Below are 18,214 nucleotides of genomic sequence, written 5' to 3' on the forward strand. Positions count from 1 at the left end.
GGACATTAAAAAGTATTTCTGGGGCACCTGGGTGGCTCAGTCGGTTAAGTATCTGACTTTAGCTCTGGTCATGATCTCACGGTTCCTGAGTTCAAGCCTTGCATCAGGCTCTGTGCTGACAGGTCAGAGCCTGCAGCCTACTTCAGATTCTATGCCTCCCTCTCTCTCTGCCTGTCTCCCACCCAGTCTGTCTGTCTCTCTCAAAAATAAACATTAAAAAAAAAATGTTTTTAAAAACTTCTGAGGCACCTGGGGTGGCTCAGTTGGTTGAGTGTCCAACTCTTGATATCAGCTCCGGTCAAGATCCCAGGGTTGTGGGAACTGCATTGGGTTCTGTGCTGAGTGTGGAGCCTGCTTAAGATTTTCTTACTCTCTCCTTCTGCCCTACTCACTCCCCTGTTCGCATGCTCTCTCTAAATATACATATATATATATATTTTTTTTTTTTTCAACTAAATGAAAACACAAGCACAACATTAAAACTTACAGGATAAGCTAAAACAAAGCTTAGAGGGAAATTTATTGCCTTAAATATCTGTATCAAAAAAGAAAAAAGATATCAAATTAATATCCTAGACTTCCATCATAAGAAAATACAAATAGACAAATTAAACCCAAAGCAAGCAAAACAGTTAAAAAATATAAAAAGCTAAAATGAAAACCAATGAAATAGAAAGCAGAAAAAGAACAGAGAAAATCAAACAATACCAGAGTTAGTTCTTTGAAATGGTCAACACTGATGACAAATGCCTAGCTAGACTGGTCAGTAAGAGACTACAAATTACACAAATATTACAATACTTGGTCAGGATGTGGACAAAGGGTTCCCCTTTTGCATTGTTGGTGGGAATGTAAACTGGTGCAGCCACTCTGGAGAACAGTATGGAGGTTCCTCAAAAAATTAAAATAGAGCTACCTACAACCCAGCAATTGCACTACTAGGTATTTATCCAAAGGATACAAAAATGCTGAATCAAAGGAGCACATGTACCCGATGTTTATAGCAGCACTATAATAGTGGTAGATAGCAGCGCTATAGCCAATAGCACAATAGCCAAATTGTGGAAGGAGCCAAAATGTCCACTGATTCATGAATGGATAAAGAAGATGTGCTGTGCATGTGTGTATGTGCGCGTGCGCACACACACACACACACACACACACACACACAGTCTATTTGGCACTTTACATTTCTCTTCCGTTTCTGATTCTGAGATGTTTATTTTGAGGCTGAGCCCACTTTTATTTTTTTGGTTTTATAGTTTTATCACCATTGCTAAAGTAAAGGAACAAAGAAATTTAATATGCCTTTTGATTGGTAATCTTTCATCTATATTTTTATCTTATACTCCCAGTAAGTAAAGTCCAGTATTCTTTATATTGTTTTCACTAAAAAATAAACCATAAATTCATTTGAAATAATGACCAGCCCATTAAAGAGCATTATCATTTATGTCAAATGTCAAGTACATATTTAAATTACTTACCAATACTATGAAACTGCCATCGCTGATGAATTCTTTCTGGAAGAAGTTGTAAAATTTTCTAAAAATCAGTATGAATAAAACAAAGAAAAGAATGAAAAGCAAGTAATGAGTCCACATTCTGTGCAATGTGAAAAATTAAACAAAGAGCTTATAATAAGCTTTTAAGAGTTTCTTATGTAAAAGATAGCATCACAAACACAAAACAGTATTTGAACTGATCTGACAGTACTTGCACTATTTCAGCACTGGTCATCAATATTTGAAAACACCAAAAAAACCCAACAAGCTATGCTAAGACTTGGAACAAGACATTAATGAAATTTATCTTTACAATGACGTGGAAAGTAAATATATTTCTCCTTATTGATTAAATACTAACTCAAACATTTTTCAAAATGATCATTTACTATTCTTAGAATTTCTCTATTATGGCTATTACTGATAAGTTTTAAATTCTTTCAGATATTAATATTAGTGACATTTTATCTCTGTGTAGTTCTTCCTATTTTTATAAAAGTAGGAGAAATATTTGGATTTCATAAAAATCAAATCAGTATTTATACTGTATAAAGTATTTGTACTGCATTGATTCATGTGAACCCAAAAGTAGTATATGTTATGATGGCTATAGGTATAATAACAATACTTAAAAATACAGGATCCCTACATTTAAGCCAACACAGGCTTCTATCAACTGGGAATAAACACTTTTTACATATAATTCAAAATTTTACCTTTAATTCCCTTCACAAATTTCTTCTGTGTGAATTATTCTACTTCAACAGCTTGCCTTACTATGCTGCTAAACTAAGCTCTCAGTACTCATCCGCTTGCTGAATGAGTTTTGCATGTGTGTCTGTTGTTATTGCTGCTCTTACTACTATTATTATTATTTAGAAATTCCACTAACCAAATGTTCATAGTGGCCAAACAGTAGACATTTTATATAATGATATCTCATCAAACCTCACAACCATCCTAAAAAAAGTTTATTAATCTCATTTGAAAAATGAGAAGATGGGCTAAGTAATGTGTTTAAGTTAGAAAGTGGAATTAATTCCAGGGGTGCCTGCATGGCTCAGTTGGTTAAACACTGGACTTCGGCTCAGGTCACGACCTCACGGTTCGTGAGTTGAAGCCCCACGTTGGGCTCTATGCTGACAGCTCAGAGCCCACAGCCTGCTTCAGATTCTGTTTCCCTTTCTCTCTGCCCCTCCTCAGCTTGTGCTCTGTCTGTCTCTCTCTCAAAAATAAATGTTAAAAAAAAATTTTAATAGATAAATTTTAAAAAGTAAAAAATCAAAAAGAAAGTGGAACTAATTTCAACCTTAATATGCCTAATTCTAAAATGTGTACTTTTGTACTATTCTGCCCAAAATACAGTATGCATGTTTTACACTTCTATCTTCCATTTAATATGATCTTCTTTAGTCCATCTCATACAAGAGGATCATGAGAAATTATAAAGTTCTTCACAGATAAATGCTGGTCCCACATGAGATACACAAACTTCTTTGCCTTTGCCCTCCTCATATTTCTCTGGCCAACAATTACATAATTCTATTGATTTTGGTATGGAAAGAAATGAAATTTAAGTTGAGAAAGTTTATAAACTACTCAAAAGGATTCCTAAATTATGACCATTATACTTTATATTAAAAAAATTTTTTTTAATATTTATTTTTGAGAGAGAGAACATGAGTGGGGGAGGGACAGAGAGAGAGGGAGACACAGAATCTGAAGCAAGCTCCAGGCTCTAAGCTGTCAACACAGAGCCCGACGCAGGGCTCAAACTCAGGAACCATGAGATCATAACCTGAGCCGAAATCGAATGCTTAACCAACTGAGCCATCCAGGTACCCCTATTATACTTTAGATTTGACCCCTTATAAAATGTAAATAAACATGTCTTTATTATTTTTTTGAATCTTTTTTAACGTTTATTCATTTTTGAGAGACAGACCGTGAATGGGGGCAGAGAGAGAGGCAGACACAGAATCCAAAGCAGGTTCCAGGCTCTGAGTTGTCAGCACAGAGCCCAACACAGGGCTCAAACTCACGAACCCTGAGATCATGACCTCAGCCAAAGTCAGATGCTTAACCAACTGAGCCACCCAGGCACCCCAACATGTCTTATTTTTATGCGGTTAATATAAAGATGAAAGAAAGAAAGAAAGAAAGAAAGAAAGAAAGAAAGAAAGAAAGAAAGAAAGAAAGAAAGAAACCATGTGTAGTTTTAACAGAAGAAAACAGATTATGAATCCCAGATCATATTTTTAACACGACATAATGGTGCTTTTCATTCCAAAAAGAGGAAATCAGTTAATTTATAATTCTTAATTTTTAAAAATCATTATTAGTCTCCAAAGGTAGAGGTCAGGTATTATTATTCCCATTACAAGGAGCAAAACATAAACACACAGGTTAAATATTTTTTCCAAAAGATGGAAACCCTATATCTAACATCTTTATATTCTAAGAAAATTTAGCCATTCATTAAAGACAAACCACTGATCAGTATATATTTACGTACAGGAAAATAAACATTATTTTTTAATAGAAGGAATGCCCTAAAAGATCTTCTATCAACTAATCAATCCATCTCAGTTTCCTGAACAGGGGCAATCATGAATGTCTGAAGGAACATTTTCCAGAAATTATTAACTTGCTTTCTCTGCTGATACTTTTTTTTTTTTTAAACGTTTATTTATTTTTGAGACAGAGAGAGACAGAGCATGAACAGGGGAGGGGCAGAGAGAGAGGGAGACACAGAATCTGAAACAGGCTCCAGGCTCTGAGCTGTCAGCACAGAGCCCGACATGGGGCTCGAACTCACGGCCCGTGAGATCATGACCTGAACCGAAGTCGGATGCTTAACCGACCAAGCCACCCAGGCACATAAAAAACCTTCATGCTTTTTTAAAATGTTTGTTTGTTTGTTTATTTTGACAGAAAGAGTGCATGCATGGGGGAGGGGCAGAGAAAAAGAGAGAGAGAGAATCCCAAGCAGGCTCCATGCTGTCAGCACAGAGCCCGACACTAGGCTCAATCTTAGGAATGATGAGATTGTGACCAGAGCCAAAATCAAGAGTTGGACATTTAACCAAGGGAGCCACCCAGGCATCCCAATCCCGATGCCTTTTATTTCCTTCTCTTGCCTAATTGCCGTGGCTAGAACCAAGTACAATATTCAATAGAAATGGCAAGAGTAGATACCCCTCTGTTGTTACTAATGTTAAGAAAGAGGTACTCCGTACCTAGCATAAGGTATGGTCTTAGCTGTGTATTTTTGTAGGTGTCCTATATCAAGTGGACAAAGTTTCCTTTTATTCCCATTTTGTTAAGTGTTTTATGATGAAAAAGTACTGGGAGTCTGCCAAATGCTTTTTCTGTATGTATTGATATGACGTATTTTTTTGTCTTTTATTCTATTATTACTGTATGTTAGTTGGTTTATTTTCAGATGTTAAACTTTGTAATACTTAGACAAACCCCATTTGGTCATGTTGTATAATCCTTTTTTATATGTGTTTTGATTTCATTTACCTTTTTTTGAGGATTTTTTGTGCCAATACTCATGAAAATATTTTATTATATTTTAATAATAAAATATAATAAATTTATATTATTATAATTTTCTTTCTTTGTATGTTTTTGTCTGGTTTTGGTTGCATAACACTGGCCTCACAGAATGAATTATGAAATATCACCTCTTTTTTATTAATTAAAGAATCTGTGAAGAACTCATATATACTTCTTTAAATGTCTGGTTTAAATTCACTAGTAAAGTCATCTGGGTCTGGGCTTTTCTTGGTGGGAATTTATTTACATATGAATTCATTTTTTCACTTGTAAGTCTTTCCAGTTTTCTATTTCTTTCTGAATCAATTCACTGCTTTTATCTTTACAGGAACTTGCCCATTTAAATGTATCACATTTGTTGGCATTCAGTTGGTCACAGTACTCTCTTATAATCCTTACAATTTCTATAAGGTGGGTAGTATTCCTTTTTAATTCCTGAATTTAATAATTTAATTCTTCACTCTTTTTAGTCAGTATGGCTAAATATTATTAGTTTTCCTGATCTTTCAATGTTCTGACTTTTAGGTCTATTGGTATTCTCCAGTTTTTAAAACTTTCTTCCATTTATTTTTGCTATAATCTTTTTTTTTTTTAATGTTTATTTATTTTTGAGAGTGAGACAAGAGCATGAGTAAGGGAGGGGCAGCAAGAGAGGGAGACACAGAATCCAAAGCAGGCTCCAAGCTATCAGCACAGAGCCCGAGGCAGGGCTTGAACTCACAAACTGCAAAATCATGACTCAAGCCGAAGTTGGATGCTTAACCGACTGAGCCACCCAGGCACCCCTATTTTACTATAATTTTAACTATGTTCTTTATATGCTTTCTTTGGGTTTTAATTTGATCTTCTTTTTTCAGTTTCTTAGTGGAAACTTAGGTAACTGATGTGACATCATTCTTCCTTCTATCATATTAAGTTATATAACTATAAATTTCCCTCTGAATGCTTGATTAGCTATATTCCCTAAGTTTTGGTATGTCATGACTATGAGCCATTGATTATTTGGGGGTGTGTTCACTAATTTCCACATATTTATGAATTTACAAAATTTCCTTGTTATTGATTTCCTCATTTAATTCCATATTGATTAGAGAACATAATCTAAATGATTTCTGCTGATGCTTTTATTTTCTCAAAATATCTATGTTTTAATATTCCCCTTGTAAATAGTCCATGCAAACACCTGGGGAGATAAACATAAGCAAATTCCTAAATGCTGATTACTGAAAATTAACTGCAAAATAGGTACCAACACCAATTACTCCCATCTGGAACTCTTAAAAAAACAAACAAACAAACAAACAAACAAAAAAAAACTTTAAAACTTTTTTTTTTTAGCTGTGACTAAATCAATAACTAAATCAACAGCTAAGAAATATCAGATTGTTCAAATTCTTCTAAACTATATCAAGCACCCAAAATACAAAACAGTGAATTATCTTTTATTACCAACAGACAAAGTAGCTCAAATTTTAGATACTGATTTCCCAATTCTTTACTGTCCTTGAAGTCACAAGATTGAATCATGGCTTTCTCCAGATATCTGAATTTTCAATAAAGATCAGAATACTCCTATCACTGCTTGACTTGAAAGACAGAATGAAGAGGCAAGGAGTTATTTTAAAAGTGAGGGGACCATAGGGGCACCCAGGTGGCTCGGTTGGTTAGGTGTCCAACTTCAGCTCAGGTCATGATCTACAGTTTGTGGGTTCGAGTCCTGGGTCAGGCTCTGTGCTGACAGCTTGGAGCCTGGAGCCTGCTTCCGATTCTGTGTCTCCCTCTCTCTCTGTCCCTTCCCCGCTAATACTCTGTCTCTCTTTCTCTCTCTCAAAAATAAACATTTAAAAAAATAATAAATAAATAAAAGTGAGGGAACCCTAATTTTTATCAGGATGCCAAAAATAAAATATAAATTTTAGCAAAGTATCAAATATTACTAATTCCTTCTATTTTTAACAATAAAGGCTTGCCCCAACCCAATCCAAAGTTACACAGAAAAATAATTTATAAAACAATTATCTTATAGTATTACCAAGTTTGTGGTGTCAAATGCATAAAAACATAATTCTATTTCTACCTAAAAAAAAATACATGTATCTCAAAAAATAATTAAGAATTAAGTCAGGTATATTTTTAGGTCAAAAAAACATGATTCAGTTTTTAGAAAGCGTGGCAAATTCAGTCTTCTGTTACATGCTTTATAGTTTCAATATATTCCTTTGTAAGTTCCAGGAATTATTTGGGGGGGGGGGGGGGAGGAAATAGTTGATGGGCAGATACTTACCTCAAAAATAAAAAGTATAGCATCCAATTCCTCCCTTTGAGATTTGTGACCTAAAATATTTTTACAGAAAAATGTGTTAAACATTATCATTTTGTCCTATTACCACCACTTAAAAAGCTTAAAATATTTCAAGCATTATTTTCTCAGTGATTCTTTAATAAAATATTTAAAGCATATTCTATTCGATGTTTAAACAATACTATAGCATCTCTCTCTACTCCTTTTCAACAATTAAATTTAGATTCTACATATTTATATCTTAAAACAAATAATATATTGTGGAGAACTTAGAATTCTGAAAATGAAAGTATGAGAATGACTGCTTAATTTACATATGCACCTAAGAGCAAAGCAAAGAAGGTAAGGAAACAGGTAAATCAATCCGACCAGGGAAAAGCAAATCTTCTAAGCCTTTTCAAAGGAATGAAGATAGTACTACTATCCCAAAGTGTGAAAGGGTGTCTAAAAGATGTTTTACAAAAAGAAGTGAAAAAACACTAAAATTCCAATGTCCAAGAGTCTATTTTTAAGTGAATATTTAAGATAATTATTTGAAACATCAACATAAGCCAGGACCAATTTTAACATCTTACCTTTCTGTTTCAGACTAGCTTCAATAGTCACAAAATTCTCAAAGAACACATAATATATATGTGAAAAATGTTGGTCAAAAAACTGTTTAAGATCGATAGACTCTGCATTCTCTGAAAAGGAAAGGAAACCAGTTTTTAGTGATTACATATATATGTTAAATCACATTCAGTTAAATAGTCACAGTGGCAAATTCCCTTCAAAAAAGTCAAAGAACTGCTCCTAAAATTCTATCATATTAAAATATTTGAGATATTCATCGATTTATATTCTTGTTCTCACAACTTTAGTCTTCAAAGATTTTAGTTTTAATTTTAAAAACAGGTCAAATCAGGTTACCATAACCTTTGTTTCCAAAAAAAAACCCAAAAAAACAAAAAAACAAAAAGTCTCAGAAAGATTTATTCAAAATTTATTTTGGATATTTAGCTAAACCAAAAAAAAGAAGTTTTAGTTTCAATTCATAGCTATGCCTCTCCCAACTTATCCCCAAGACAGTTTAAAATCAGTATTTCTAGGAGTAATTATATATTTTATAAAAACACATTTATTCAGCAAATAGGTACCTAACAACAGGCTTTATAAATAGGCACTTAAGTATTACAAAGCTCAAATACAGATAATATTGCTCTTAAGGGATCTTCCATATAGTCCAGGGCACACAAAGCCAAACATATAACTGTATGCACAGTACAAAGTGTTACATATTGAAAGTGAAGTGACAAAATGCAATGGCAATTTAGAAACACAAAATTACTTTCAAAGCTAAAAGAGGGGTGAAGGTAGGGAAAGAAGAAAAGCTTAATAGATTATATGAAAAGACTTTTAAAGACAGGAAAAACTTTGAACATGAACTGGTGAGGTTTAATGAGAAGGGCATTCTAGGCATAAGCAAAGACAAAAAAGTGAGGAAACTATGAAGCATGATAGGATGCATAAAAATAATTCATTTTAGCTACAGCTTAGAATGTTTTGATAAAAATAAAATTGAAAAACTAGCCTTGAAGTATGTTTTGAAATGTCTTGAAAACAAACTAAAGTGACTGAATTTATTATTCAAAGGAATATATCTATGCAGATGTATACATATTACACATTTTGTTGTTTCGTTTATTTTCTGGGAGATTGAGAAGGTTGAAGAAAAAGGGGAATACAGAACTTTTACCTTAAGTATATGCTTCCCATTATTCAATTTTGCTTGCAAAAAGCACATGTTTATTTTATAATGAAAAATAAATATAAAAAAGGCAACTAGAAAAAAGTCAATCGTTAATAAACTCAAATTAAAGGTAAATATCAGTAAATTTCTTGAAATGCTTTAAGGAGCAATAGAAGATTTCAGAATAAAATTACATAGTAACAACATATAGCGTTTTAAACTCTCTTTCATGTATTAGCTTACCCTGTGAATAGTCATAATTCTTTAGTGACCTCTCATCTATGGAATTTTCTAAGACTGTTACCCCTTTGCTCTACTCTCACAAAAGAAGGGGTGGATGCCCTCTCTATTCCCTTGGATTCTCTACATTTCTACCTTATGGAAATCACATGTTTTAAGTGTTTTCTTGTCTTCTTTCCAGGACTAGTCTATAGCTTCTTTAGAATAGAAATTGTGTCTATCTTAGCATTCCCAAAACCTAACACAGTACTCAGCACATATGTATTCAGATGTGTTTTACTACTGATTAAAATAAGTTATTTTAATTTGATTATATTCGTTTATTAGCTTGGAAATTTTTATATTAGAAAAGACTGCATAACCTACTGACAGGCAAAACATTGCTTCCTCTAGACTGGAATCAGAAAACCCAGATTCAACTCCTATCTGTAACAATACCTGTGTGACTTTTCACAGAACTAGAAAAACAAAATGGCTAATAAAAACTGAATGTTTCCTATATGCTAGACTCTCTTTTAAGTGCTTTACAGAAATTAATTCCTATAATCCTCACAACAACACTATGAAATGAGTACTATTATTATCCCTATTTTACAGACGAGGAAACAGGCATAGAGAGTTTAAGTAATTCAGCTAGTAGAAAGCAGAGACAGGGATTTAAATCCTACACAGCCTGGATCTAGTGCCCATGCTCTTAATCTCTATGTTATTCAGCCTCCAATGTAATACATCTATAAGAAAATTAGGAATAGAACACTAGTAATTTATTATCTGCCTGTAAGAACAAGATCCATCAAATAATAAACACATTTTACAAACTTTCAAAATAAAAACATACACAACTGAGAAAAACAGGAAAAGTATTCTATTTTTCCCACACAATAGTTTAGAGTAACAAAGAACTATGAGATCAAAATAAAACAGGCTACTATAATTAGCTCTCCATTTCCTGAAATTAATGTTTCGAACGTAACTAATGTTCCAGGGGAAAGAGGAAAATGAGAGAACAATAACAAAGCAAAACAAAAAAATCAAAACAAAAGCAAACATGAATCAACTCAAGATTTTACAAGCTTATTTAGGAGCCAAGACGACTTCTCTTAATTTCCTTCTCATACAGCATGTGAGGAAAACCTGGAAATTACACACTCACTAATAAAAGATACTGGATCAAAATTAGGCTAATTTCCTTGTTGGGCTTTTTTTTTTTGCTTTGTTTTTCTCTGTATCTATTTGTAATGAACCAGTCAGCAAATAAAAATTCTTTTACAAAATATTTTTGATCACCAATTCACAAAATTTACATGGTGGGGGAAAACAGGGTAAGAAATAAAAAAAATAAAGAAAGAGAGAGGAGGGAGAGATTAAAAACACACAAACAGGCGATGCCCGGGTGGTTCAGGCAATTAAGTGTCCAACTCTTGATTTCAGCTCAGGTCATGACCTCACATCATGAGATTGAGCCTCACGTCAGGCTCTACACTGACAGTATGGAGCCTGCTTAGGATTCTCTCTTATGCTCTCTCTCTGCACACCACCCCCCCCCCACCTCATGCTCATGCTCTCTTTCAAAAATAAAGAAACTTTAAAACATGCACACACAAACAGGCTGGATAAATTATGAATAATACACTATTAGGCTCTAAAAAAAAAGCAGGGAGTATATGGGAAACGGAGAAGAAATTGAGAAAAGGGAAGAAGAGAAAAAAGGACAAAGGGAGGAAAATAAAATAAATTAGAAGACAGAACTGAAGCTATTCCTCAGAATGTAACGCAGAGAATAGTAAGATGGAAAATATAAAGATAAGGATAACAAACTACCTTAAAAGTTCCAGGAAGGAAGAAAAAATGTAAACAATATTAAAAATATATATACCTGAGAATGATTTAAAATTGGTGAAATATGTAACTAAATCTTAAGACGAAAAATGACATACTGAATCCCAAGCAGGATAAACACAAATCTACACATGGACACATCCTAACACCAAAAACAAAATGAAAATAGAAAACCAACAAAAGTTACCTACATAGTAATATCAAAACTAACAGTACACTTCTCATTAACCTAATAGAGGCAGGAAGACAGTGCAACTTTATACTGAAAGAACTAAGGGAAAATAATTGCCAATCTAAAGTCCTATACTCAGCTAAAGTACTTCAAATAACATCAACACGAGGGACGCCTGGATGGCTCAGTCGGTTAAGCGCCCCACTGTTGATCTCAGCATAGGTCACAATCTCACAGTTCATGAATTTGAGCCTGGCATAGGGCTCCATGTTGACAATGTGGAGCCTGCTTGGGATTCCCTCTCTCGCGCACCCCCCCCCCCGCCATACTCTCTCCCTCAAAATAAATGAACACATTTTTTAAAAAAGAAAACTATTAACAACCTGAACATGTAAATGAAGAAAAGGCATTTTCTAACATCCTTACAGTTTAACACTCAAAAACCATCACTCAGGGGTGCCTGGGTGGCTCAGTTGGTTGTGCATCTGACTTCAACTCAGGTCATGATCTTGCGGTTTATGAGTTTGAGCCCCGCATCAGGCTCTGTGCTGATAGCTGGGAGGCTGGAGCCTGCTTCAGATTCTGTGTCTCCCTCTCTCTCTCCCCCTCCCCTGCTTGTGCTCTGTCTCTCTCTCTCTCTCAAAAATGAATAAATGTAAGAAAAAAAATTCTTAAAAAAACCCTCATTCAAACTCAAAGAAATACAAGAGATATATTCTGAAAGAGAAATAAACATTGGAGAGTGAAAAGCAAAAAGCAAAAATGAACAAAGAAACTGCAAAATGTATGGGTAAATCTAAATGGATACTAATGTTAAAAAAGCTACTAATGCAAAAGGTTACTAATTAGAAGAAAGTAAAAAAGTAGACAATGTCAAAGATGCAACAAAAATGCTAGAGAGACTATTTTAAGATCTTACTTTGTTAAGAGGATGACAGAAATACTGATGAACTCTATAATTTAATATTAGTATGCTACTAAAATGTTTTGAGTTACCACTAAGAATAATAACAGAATGTAAAACGTTTAACCATTAGGAGAAAAATATAGAAAAACTTATGGTAAAAGAAATGAGTATAGAAAAGCACCCCAAAAAGATGAATGAAATGGTAGAAATATAAATACAGTATTTACCAAAAAAAGTTAATAAATTAAATGCTTCAACTAAGACACAGTTATAATCACACTGCATTTTAAAACAACCACAAAAATTAAGCTACAAGGTATTTATTGAGAAAAAAAATTTAACCCAAAATGATTAAAGGAATGAAATAAAAATACATCATTTAGACACTGACCAAAATACCAATGTTGATTCCTTGGTAAGAGTCAAAGTAAATATTAAGGCAAGAATTACTACAATTAAAGAGGATCACTGTATTTTGAAAAAAGGCTGTACCAGGAAGCTTTTAATTCCAAATTTGCATTAACGGTTTCAAAATATAAAAAGCAAAGACCAACAAATTTCTAAGGAGAAAAAAACCTACTAATTGCGTGGTAGATTTTATACAACCATTTCCTATTTAACAGAGAAAAGACTAGTAAGTATTCAGAAGATAAGAACAGCACAATTAGTACTTTACAAATAAAACCCTAAATCTAACATAGATTAAATCTTTTCATGCAAAAGTGAGATATTTACAAAAACTAAATAAGGACACAAACTAAATTTAAAAAGTACTAAGAGTAACATAGCACTAAGCACAAAGTACTAAGAGTAACTATGCTCTCTAACCAAGAGGTAATAACTTTTAAACATTAATAATGAGGGGCGCCTGGGTGGCTCAGTCGGTTAAGCGTCCGACTTCAGCCAGGTCACGATCTCGCGGTCGGTGAGCTCGAGCCCCGCGTCAGGCTCTGGGCTGATGGCTCGGAGCCTGGAGCCTGCTTCCGATTCTGTGTCTCCCTCTCTCTCTGCCCCTCCCCCGTTCATGCTCTGTCTCTCTGTCCCAAAAATAAAATAAAAAACGTTGAAAAAAAATAAATAAATAAACATTAATAATGAAAACTAATCCCCATATAAAAGGAGGGATGTGCTAGAAAAGAATAAAGCTATAAGACCCAGGCACTCACACAGGCCAAAAAGAGTGCCTATTCCCAAAAACTAGACTAGAAAAACTCATGTTTCATAGAGCAATTAACCCTAGACTGACACTACTTCAAAGCCACCCAATATATCATAAAAACAAGATACACAAGAATCAAACTGTTTCCAAGCAAATAGCTGAGTCCCAAAACAGGAAAAGAGCTCAAGAAAATATTAGGTATACAAAATATCCAGGACCCAACAAGGTAAAATTCACAATGTCTTATCTATAATTGATGATTACCAGGCATGCAAAGCAAGAAAACCTAATTCATAATGAAGAGAATCATTAAATCAAATTTAAACTAGATTTTAACAGCTGCTAGAATGGCAGAAATGGGCATTAAAATAGTTACTCTAACTGTATTCCATACATCCAAAAAGTTGAGGATGGGGATATAAAAAAAGAAGCATTCAAATCAAACTTCTATAGATAAAAATTACCATGTATATGGTGTAAACTAGGTAGAATTAAGCCACAGCATTAGAAACTATCCAAAATAAACACAGAGAAAAGGTAATCCAAAAAATTGAAAACCACATTAGTGAACTGTGAGACATCAGTTTCAAGTGGCCTAACATAAAAGTAATTGAAATTCCAAGGAAGAGGGGCAGAAAAATATTTGGAGAAATAATGGCTGAAAATTTTCAAGCCTGATGCAAATCACAAATCCACATATGCATGAAGCTCAACAAACTCCAAAAACAAGAAACATGAAAAAAAAATCATCAAGGCACATAATAATTAAATTGCTCAAAACAGTGAGAAAAAGAATATATTAAAAAGCAACTAGAAGAAAAAAAAAACATGGTACACAGTAACTAAAATAAAAACGACATATTTTTCATCAGAAATAATGCAAATAAAAACAATATATATCTTTAAAGTAATGAAGAAAAAAAACTGTCCAGCTGAATTCTATATCCAGTAAAAATATCTTTCAAAAACAAAGGCAAAATAACTACTAGGTATTTATTCAAGGGATACAGGTATGCTGTTTCAAAGGGATACATGCACCGCAATGTTTACAGCAGCACTATCAACAACAGCCAAAGTATGTAAAGAGCCCAAATATCTATTGATAGATAAATGGATAAAGAAGATGTGGTGTGTGTGTGGGGGGGGGGGGGGGGGGAGTGTGTGTGTGTGTGTATACGTATCCACACACTCTTAAATACTCTTAAATATGTGGATATATATATATATATACACACACACACACACACACACACACACACATACAATGGAGTATTATTACTCAGCAATCAAAAAAAAATGAAATCTTGCCATTTGCAACTACATGGATGGAACTTAAGGGTATTATGCTAAGTGAAATTAGTTGCAGAAAGACAAATATCATATGAATCCACTCATATGAGGACTTTAAGACACAGAACAGATGAACACAAGGGAAGGGAAGCAAAAATATAAAAACAGGGAGGGGGACAAAACATAAGAGACTCTTAAATATAGAGAACAAACAGAGGGTTGCTGGAGGGGTTGTGGGAGAGGGGATGGGCTAAATGGGTAAGGGGTATTAAGGAATCTACTCCTGAAATTATTGTTGTACCATATGCTAACTAACTTGGATGTAAATTAAAAAATAATTAATTTTTTAAAAGGCAAAATAAAGACATTTCAGACATACAAAAGCTGAAAGAATTCATCAGCCGCAGGTCCAAATACTAATAGAAATGCTAAAGAAAGTCTTTCAGGCAGAAAGAAATATTATCATGCAACTACATGGATGGAACTAGAGGGTATTATGCTAAGTGAAATTAGTCAGAGAAAGACAAATATCATATGACTTCACTCATATGAAGACTTTAAGACACAGAACAGATGAACATAAGGGAAGGGAAGCAAAAATAAAATAAAAACAGGGAGGGGGACAAAATATAAGAGATCTTAAATATGGAGAACAAACAGAGGGTTACTGGAGGGGTTATGGGAGAGGGGATGGGCTAAATGGGCAAGGGGCATAAAGGAGTCTACTCCTGAAATCATTGTTGCGCTATATGCTAACTAATTCAGATGTAAATTAAAAAAATAAAATTAAAAAAAAGAAAGAAATATTATCAGACAGAAATATGGACCTGAAAAAAGTAACAACAAGGTAAATGCCCAAGCTTGTTTCTCATTTTTCCAAACTTATCCAAAGACAACTGTTCAAACAAAAATAGTAACAATGCATTGGGGGGTTTATAACATATGTAAAAATAAAATCCATGAAAATAAAAATATAAAGGTAGGAAAGAGAAAAATGAAAGTCCACTATTCTAACATTCTTAATTAAGAAGTAATGTATTCACACCTGAAGGCAGACTTCAATGCGTTAAAGATGGATACTATAAACACTAAAGCAACTACTAAAATAAAACAGAAAAGTTACTGGTAATACCCATAGTGGAGAGAATATAAAATCACAAAAAAATACTTAACTGATCTAAATGAAGACAGAAAAAGAGAAACAGTGATCAATTGTGATAAAGAATAGATAACAGATGTTAATCTAGCTGTATCAATAATCACACTAAATAAAAATGATTGACCCAAAATGGCAAAGACTGTCAGCCTGGATTTTTAAAAAAGCAAAATCCAACTATATATTGCCCACAAGAAATAAAAATTGTACACTTAAAATACGTGCAATTTGTGGGGCGTTTGGGTGGCTCAGCTGGTTAAGTGACTGATTTCAGCTCAGATGATGATCTCACGGTTTGTGGGTTCGAGCCCCACACTGGGCTCTGTGCTGACAGCTCACAGCCTGGAGCCTGCTTTGAATTCTGTGTCTCCCTCTCTCTCTGTTCCTCCACTGACTGCACTCTGTCTCTGTCTCTCTCTCAAAAATAAATAAAGATGAAACAAAATTTTTTTTTTAGTATGTATATACACAATTTGCTATATGTCAGTTATGCCTCAATAAACCTATTTTTAAAATTAACTAATTGGGGTGCCTAGGTAACTGCATTGGTTAAGTGTCTGACTCTTGATTTCCACTCAGGTCATGATCTCAATATATTTGTGAGTTTGAGTCCTGCATCAGGCTCTGTGCTGACAGTGCCTGGGATTCTCTCTCCCCTCTCTCTCTGCCCCTACCCCACTCACACTCTCTCTCTCACAAAATAAATAAATAAACTGAAAAAAAATTTTAATTAAAAAAAATTTAACTAATTATATAGATTCAAGACAATTTCCACTCATTTTCATTCCATTATGTTTTCTGAAGTGAAGGGAGAGAGAATGGAGCTCCAAAAATGGAGTAAGTAATATTCTAGGAAATGCCATGATTCTAGAATATTTTAATACCTAAACTTCTGACCATCTGTGTCCACAGAAGCCTGCTGCACATGTGAACGTATGCTCCACAAGATAAAAATTTAACAATCTCTGAAAGCACGTGTAATACATTTATGAATTTAAAGCAATGAAAAATAAAACCCCAAAATGACCATTTCTTAATGCTTTCACAAATATAGTCTAATGACCCTACACTAATTATAAGAATTATGATTCCCAGAATCAATAGAAATACTGACTCCCAGAAAATGATGATTAAAATTGATTTTCATTTTTATATCATGAACCAATAATAAAATGAATAAAAATGGCAAGCTCATTCCTGTATTTAACAATGTAGAAGGCAGGCAAGTTAATTTCCCTACTGATAATTGTCCTGGGTGATTAAATTCATGAAGATAAATCTAGGGATCTTCTCTTGTACAAATGTTTAAGATGTTTGTTTTTATCTTTCAAACATATATTATTCATTATTCCTTCACTATGAAAAGAAGTAATACAAAAAACAAAAGTCCTGCTGGAAACCACACTAAAAACCTATTAAAATTTCAAAGCAAGCAAAATCGTTTTAAGATATGTAGTTTATCTCCTTATCAAACTGATGTTTCAAAGTAACTGCAGAAAAGCTCCTGACATGTGATTATGGTTACAACTGATAACAAGATAACAACTCCCAGAAATAAAAAGGAAGACAAACACTAAAAGAAGCATTAGTAAGTGACCGTGATCCCAAAGTAATTATTTCTAAGTCTCATTCAACTCTATAAAGTAATACAATAAAAATTATTCTCCTGCCTCCAAGGATTCCACAATAAACACAGAGAAAATGAGAGAGTGAAAAAAAAGAATCTAGTTTACACAAAGATACAATGCCTAATTTAAGAGCAAAGTCAATTTTGTGTTTTATTAAATATTATACTGTAACGTAACTGTGAGTATAAAACAAAAGAAAAAGTTATAACCACTTATGTTTAATGTTTTACATTTGCATGAACAACACTTTGACAGTTACCTATATGCAATCTTACTCCACAAATTGTTTTTGAAATAAGTTTATTATCTCCATTTCATAAGAAAACTAAGCCTGGAAGAAGACAGGCAACTTTCCAAGGTCACACTAAACTACTAAATGGCTCCAAATCAGCTGTGTCCTGAATCAACAACACTAGAATAGGCACACTTCAGGCAGTAGTCCACAGCATAAGACAACACTCTGGCCATTTTAAATCAAACTGATTCTGAAAGAATGGTATTTTTCAAGAATTATTTGAAAGCTACACAGAAGGGGCGCCTGGGTGGCTCAGTCGGTTAAGTGTCCAACTTCGGCTTAGGTCATGATCTCATGGTTCGTGAGTTTGAGCCCCACGTCAGGCTCTGTGCTGACAGCTCAGAGCCTGGATGGAGCCTGCTTCAGATTCTGTCTCCGTCTCTCTCTGGCCCTCCCCCACTCGTGTTCTCTCTCTCTCTCTCTCT

General features: G+C 33.9%; 1 protein-coding gene across 6 annotated transcripts in view; it reads right to left on the reverse strand.

The window, feature by feature from the left end:
- Positions 1 to 18,214, reverse strand: part of RALGAPA1 (Ral GTPase activating protein catalytic subunit alpha 1) — a 265,198-nt gene that overhangs the window by 209,365 nt on the left and 37,619 nt on the right. For all 6 annotated transcript variants that reach the window (XM_053889353.1, XM_019426141.2, XM_019426152.2 and 3 more), the window contains exons 2-4: positions 7,947 to 8,057; positions 7,354 to 7,403; positions 1,488 to 1,545 (exon numbers count right to left, since the gene is read on the reverse strand). In XM_053889353.1, coding sequence (XP_053745328.1) covers positions 1,488 to 1,545; positions 7,354 to 7,403; positions 7,947 to 8,057 — 219 coding nt within the window. The remainder of the gene's footprint in view (positions 1 to 1,487; positions 1,546 to 7,353; positions 7,404 to 7,946; positions 8,058 to 18,214) is intronic.

Source organism: Panthera pardus, unplaced genomic scaffold (assembly GCF_024362965.1).
Source record: "Panthera pardus isolate Hobbes unplaced genomic scaffold, ASM2436296v1 HiC_scaffold_24, whole genome shotgun sequence".
Taxonomy (NCBI): Eukaryota; Metazoa; Chordata; class Mammalia; order Carnivora; family Felidae; genus Panthera; species Panthera pardus.